The 6,484-nt window shown below is 38.5% G+C and overlaps 1 protein-coding gene across 6 annotated transcripts; it reads right to left on the bottom strand.

The window, feature by feature from the left end:
* Nucleotides 1-199: 199 nt before the first annotated feature.
* MPZL2 (myelin protein zero like 2) lies at nucleotides 200-5,473 on the bottom strand. Of its 6 annotated transcripts, none has more exons than XM_069066683.1 (5): nucleotides 5,094-5,464; nucleotides 3,630-3,796; nucleotides 3,129-3,339; nucleotides 2,269-2,416; nucleotides 200-1,740 (listed from the first exon to the last, which is right to left on the bottom strand). In XM_069066683.1, exons 1-5 carry the CDS (start codon nucleotides 5,146-5,148, stop codon nucleotides 1,578-1,580), a joined length of 744 nt encoding a protein of 247 aa, XP_068922784.1. In that variant the 5' UTR covers nucleotides 5,149-5,464; the 3' UTR covers nucleotides 200-1,577. The 6 variants fall into 6 exon arrangements, 5 of the variants coding, with proteins under 5 accessions (XP_068922784.1, XP_068922789.1, XP_068922785.1 ...); XM_069066684.1 differs by having other exon boundaries at nucleotides 1,467-1,721; nucleotides 5,094-5,457; XR_011164090.1 differs by having other exon boundaries at nucleotides 1,509-1,721; nucleotides 2,194-2,416; nucleotides 5,094-5,460.
* Between the last annotated feature and the right edge of the window lie 1,011 nt (nucleotides 5,474-6,484).

Genomic DNA, 6,484 nt, shown 5'->3' with positions numbered 1-6,484 from the left:
GATAACAAGATCTGAAGTAGAAATCAAGCCTAGTTTATTCATTTAGCAATATCTACCTCCAGTGAATGATTTATCCTAAGGCAATTTTTACTTTTTCATTTCAGTTAAAAGCTTCATTTACTCCCACCCCCATCTGATTTCTGACAAATGCTTTTTGAACTTTTTTTACTTTTGTGTAAGCAAATAATAATGAAAAAAATTCTTTATTACTAAAGGTAGTATTTATTCACATGAGTTTTCATAGCTTAATAAAAAAATAAATTACAATACAAAAGGGCCTATTAGGACAAATATCCAAATAGTAAGTAAAATTTTCTCCTTGTGTGTTTCAGCCAAGACACAAAGAAGCTACAAGTTTTGCTGGAATCAGGACTAAAGGTAAATTATTTTTTAAAAACTTAAATTTCATTAATAAAACACTATCCAGACCCTCTGTCTGAAGAAACTTATCTAATAATAATGGTGTTTTCAGATATTTACTTTTTAAAATGAAATGTGGCTTAAAAGTAATAGATACCTAAACCCAAACATCTGGTAAAAAAGCAGGGAGCTAAACTTCACTCTTGGAGGGCTATATTGTGAAGAAGACAGTTTGTTGATTAAGTGTCAAAATCAAGGCTCAGCATCTTGAAGGACAGTTTGAAGGAGCACATTTGGAAGTCCCAGGATATTCAGTCTCCCTGGACCAATTTCATTTGTTAAAAGAAATATATTCACCAGTCTGCTTACTAAAGAAGAAGACATGCCACCAATCAGACTATATAGTCCACTTTTGTGCTTAAACTTCCATGTGATATCTATACCTTAAATATTGCTATGGCTTAGAATTGAAAGAAGACAGAAAATTGGGCATTATTTAAAAAGATACTTTTCTTCCCCAAGCCCACTTATAAAGTCTGTTTTAAACCAGGGATGTACTGGCTCATAAAATAAATGCTTTTCATTATCACTCTGGATCAACCATAACAAAACCAAGATTTAGAATTCCCTTTTGCCCCACCCTCAAAAATAATATCAGATGAAAAAAAATATTCTTTCACTCCAGCAATGTTCCTACTTTTTCAGAGCTGAATGTAATACTATATAAAATTTTCATCACCACTTTTGGGTCCTTTTTACACTCTTCTATTCCTAAACTCCCAGAGGTGTAATGATCATCTTCAGAATCCCAGTGGTAACTTGCTTAATGATTCTAACCTCAGGATGAGCCTTTGTTCAGTTTGCATATTAGAGTTGCAAAATCACATTAAACTGAGTTGTCAGCAATTGCTCGGCAAATCATTCTCCTCTTCAAGCCAACAATTTGAAGTTCCAAGTTACTTCTGGCAAATCACAGAAACAACTGTGAGACTTATCTCACCTTTTGAGTGAGGACATCAGAAGCAGAACCTACATATCAGATCTAATATCAAGAATTGCTTCTCATCATCTTCATAAGGAACCGTTATGGTGTTTTGAAGGAAAAATTCATTTTCATTCTGCTTGATGGCATTGAATTTTGAATTCGAATAAATCCTTAATAAAGGGAAGATAAGAATATCCTGGCAGTGTTTGCTCAAAAACGGTCCTGCACTGGCTCAAAAGGGACTATTGCAGCACATCAGGACAGATGTGAATGAGTAGAATTGGTCTGAGTGGATCAGTACTGGAATAGCCGAAGGAAATTTTCCATTAATCCCAGCATATCTTAGAGCTTCTTGTTCTTGGAAACTCTCAATTACCTGAGATACAAAGCAAAAACTAAAGTGAAAAATATATTTGTTTCTGCCTACTAATATAAACCAAAAGCATATCATTACCATGCAGTGCATAGTGACACAATACAACAGTACAATGGCAACATTTTACATTTGACTTCATGCTGTCATTCTCATATGTATTCTCTGTTCTTGAGAGAAGGAAAATGTTACAAAACTGCTTTCTTCTCTCAGCTTAAGAGATATGCCTATGTTGGGTCAAGACATCTTATTTTCCAGTTAGGATAGTCATTTACTTTTAATTTTATGAAAACTTACAGTTTTAATTTGAGTAATGCCCTGAACTCTGGTCATTTACCAGATATAGAATTCCAGAGTTACCAGAGGTCATTTACTGGTCTAAATTAAGCAAAAATTTTGTTCTGTTTAAATAAAGGTGTTTTGTTGGTTTTTTTTTAAATTAATTTTCACTTAGTTTGTCTAAAGTAAGGCACACCTTTATGCACAAACAATACTACAAGAGTCACCATGAGATGGTGTTAGAAGTCTTCCTACAAGTACCCAGTCTTACGATTCTATTTCAACTGCCACATGACCTCTGTTGGTCCACCGTCTTTTCCGGGAGTGTTGGAAGAGGACTACCACAATTACTATTAAGACCATCAGTGCACAGGCAGAGCCAATGGCCAGAGCCAGGAAATAGATCTCAGAGAAGCGTGCTGCACAAAGGAAAAAGGACATATTAAGATTATAGACCATGGAAACTCCACAAGAAATGAAGGGCTATATTTTCAACTAATAAATCTCCCCTACTTTATATTCAAAATGTTCTTACTCTCTTGGATTAAACTTTCAGGAACAATAGAAAAGAAGCACTGGTTAGATTACTATCCAGGCTTGCAAGGATAACTTTATCAGATAAATATATAACTCTCCTTTCCCTCAATTCTTCTGTCTTCTCACGTCTTACCTTGGTTTCCTATCATCTGATTGACTTTAGAGGAGACAATTTTAAGACTTGATATAAAGAGAAGAAATAGCACCTCTGCACTGACCTCATTGCTCTCGATTTACCTTTATTATTCATGACTGTTGATTTACCTTTATTATTCATGACTATCTTCTGGTTGGTTCCCCCATGAAAGCGTGAATTTTATAGTTCTTTTCTTTCCTCATATTTCTCTCAACTTCAAGATTTTAATAACAATTTCCCTCAATCCTTTTGCCTTATCTATTTTCTATTTCCTTTTCTGTGTGAGGCAAAATATTTATTTTTGCCTCAGGATTCTTCATTCTACCTCTCTATCACCCATTCTATGGAATAAGCCCTGGCCACCCCCCCAGTCCTTCTAGCTGTCATCATGGAAGATGGATCCTCTCTCTTCCAAAAGCTTTCTACTCCCTCTCTACACTTTCTTCTGGGCAACCTACCTGTCTGTACAACACTGAGTCGAATTTCCCCTATTACTCCATCAACATCGGGTGGATTCTTCACCTGGCAGGTGAACGTCCCATTATCATTAAACTGTAGCTTCCAGATGATGATGGAGACATCATTTCGGTTTACATTTCCGTCCCAGGCCACCCGATTCTTAAAATGTCCAGCAGTTGGTGGATAGGGCTGCTCATGGAAGTAAAACACCTAGAGAGAATGAATTGCAGAGGAGTATTTTCATTGTATAGCTGGTCCTACCTGGTGGGATGGTAGGAATTAAAAGAGAAGGCCCCCTGGACCCAGTAAGTGCTTCCTCTTTTCTGCCAGTGTCTTGTTCTGTAAGAAGCTGTTAAATTCTCACTTACCTGCCTTCGGTTCTTCGAAGTCTGCCCTCCTGGGAATCCTCATCTCCAAGAGTAATTTCAGAAAGAACAAGAGCAACTTGACATAAATTATCCCAACAAGAACTACTTGGAAAATGACTATAATCTACTTACAAACTCCTCGGGCCCCCCATCCCGGGGCCGGAAGTTCCAGGTTACTGTTAGGGCATTACCCACAGGGGAGAAACTGGAGAAAGTACATTTTAACCGAGCATCTGTCCCATTAACAGCCTCTACTACTCGGGAGGTGTAAACTTCCACAGCTGCTATGTGCCAGACAACTATGAAGAGAAGCAAAGGAAAAGAGAAGGATCAAGAAAGAGATGAATTATGGAAAAAACTGACAACCACCTTAAGCCACCTCAAACGTTCTGCTAATAGTAACAATTTACATTGATGTGGTGCTCGACCAAGTGCTTTCCTCCCACCCCTGTAAGTAGATATTTGTGGAATTCTGAAGTGCTCCCAACATAACAGCCCAGATAGCAACCAGTCTGAGATGTTCATTTACCCAAACTTGCAGCTAGTCACATTCCCAGAATTCAGAACACTTCTATATCCTATAAGTTTACTGAGTAAAAAAAAAAAAAAAGCTGAAGTCACACTTGGTTATGAAGCAGCCTGACATATGGCATACTCATTTCCCATGTAGCAAAACTTTATCAGATTAGCAATATTGGAGAATAAATACAAGACAGAACATAACTAACTATAAGAGGGTGGAAGTTTCGTGGTATTTAGGTAAGGACATAACATTTGTTTTGCAGTTCATTGAAATTGCCTTCACAAGAGAGAAACTTTGTCATATGTGTTCTATATAATTCCTAACACACTACAGGAGTTCATTAAATAAACAATAAAGTATCCTAAAATATATTCTCTCAGAGCTGCTAAACTACTAGGTATTTTGCCTAGAGTTATTTTTGCCATCCCAGGATCTAGAACAGGAGGGTATCTTAGATATCATCTAATCTACTGCCCTCATTTTTCAGATAAGGAAATCAAAGCCCAGAAAGTTAGAGGAATTTGCCTAAAATCACACAGGAAGCAAATAACGAAAGTAGAATTCAAATCCATTTCCTCTGACTTCAAATCCACTTTCTTTCTCCTATACCCAACTGCTTCTCAAGTGCCTCCCAGGAATATGTATATCCAAAAGATTGTGCGCATGTTCAAAACTAGGCAGTTTCAAAACTGCACTTCTTCCTGTGTCTGTAACTTTTCTAGTGTTGTAGATTTAGTCCCAGACAAAACCAGGGACATATTTACCTGTAATACACTAAGCCAAATGCTGCCGGGAGCCGCAGCATTGTTTTCAAGAAGAAAATAATGTGTAACTTGAGATCAGAAAGCACTCACTGTATCTAAATCACTGGCAACCTGAACACACCTAAACCTGTTTGTCCAAAAGCAGTTCCCAAAAAGAAACCCACTAATTTGGGTTTCAGTGGAGTCAACCCAAAGAAAACTGTAGTTCAGCCTCACTGACATAGATTCTCAGAGCTTCTTAAACTCACAGCTAACTTCAGCAGGAAGAAGGCATAGGAGGAAGACAGAATAAATGCCCGCGTTCCTTACCTGTGAGTTGTATGCAAAAGAGAAGCACAGCACATGTCGGGCTCTTACCATACATTAGGGAAACCTGGCCCTCACCCCGATACCAAAAATGGCAGACTGAGGGAGTCCAAATCTTTCAGAGGTTTTGCCAAAAGTAAGAGAGGTACAGTGTGTCCAAAAGAGTGGATTTTGACTGCAGAGATAAGATCCTCTTCACCTCTGGGAATCTAAGCTTTGGTGCCTCTGACTCATACTAGTTCTGGTCATCCACTCCGCTGGAATGAAAGGTGGGGCCTCCCAAACACTTCCCTCTTTTCCTCCCTCCCTCTCTAAAACTGCTGCCTGCTTAAAGGACCCAAGCTGTGCTGATCCTCTCAGCTTTTTGCATAATCTGGCCCCTGGATAGCCTCTGAAATAGAGGTGGAGTCAAGTAAAGGGAAATATGTCCCAGCCTTTCTTGTGTTTAACCCTCATCACACTATTTAAAACAGGTTTGGGGTGTGCCTGGGAAGCAAATGTTGAAATAATTCCTGAACACTACCTTGCAGTTATTCCGCTTCCCAAAGCATAGACTGCATGCATTGCCCAGGGCTAAATAGAGATTGGGAACAGGTTCAGAAAAACTTCCAAACTGGACTATTATTTGGGCTAGGTTAGGGATTCCTCAGACCCATAATGTTTCCTGCTTGGACATGAGTTCCAATCCAAATATTGACTGCATGGTTTAAAATGAAATTGTCATATGACTTTGTTTGCCAGCTAAACTCACCTAGCACTAAATATGTATCCTTGGTTCCAAACACTCTCAACTCTTCCAGCAGATTGTCTCCACCATCACCTTACTCTAATTTTCAGATTCTCTCTCATGTGTCCCTCATTCTCACTTGATCCAAGCATCCTTGCTAGCTATCCTGCAATATGTCTCCCTTTCTTATCTAAACTTAAGATATCTATGTGCCTCACTTCCTATCTTCTTCTCTTCTAAACACTGCAATCTGGCTGCTAGCCTCATTTTTCAACTGGAACTACTCTCTCCAAAGTTACAGATGAGCTCTCTTAAGTGTCAGATCCATAATGGTCTTTTGACACTATCAGTCACCCTCTCCTCTTTTAGAATGCCCTCTTCCAGTTCTCCTATTTGTCTGATTGCTCCACAGTTTCCTTTGCTAGATATCTTCAGGTGACACCCATTAACTGTGGTTGTCCCTGAGACTTGGTACTCAGCCCTCTTCTCTTTTCCAACTATACTACCTAATTTAGTAATCTTTTCCTCCCAAGGACTCAAATTAGCATCTCAATGCAGATGATTTCTAGATCTGTTTCTCCAGATTTATTCTTTTTCCTGATCTATAGTCCCACATCCCCAGCTGTTCTTGGACAAATTAGATTCACAAGAAAAGATCTCAATTTTC

Source organism: Petaurus breviceps, unplaced genomic scaffold, assembly GCF_028583685.1.
Source record: "Petaurus breviceps papuanus isolate PSGF00001 unplaced genomic scaffold, PetGlider_PUasm1.0 90723, whole genome shotgun sequence".
Classification (NCBI taxonomy): domain Eukaryota; kingdom Metazoa; phylum Chordata; class Mammalia; order Diprotodontia; family Petauridae; genus Petaurus; species Petaurus breviceps.
The sequence above is the reverse complement of the archived record's forward strand: the minus strand, read 5'-3'. Positions and strand labels throughout refer to the sequence as shown.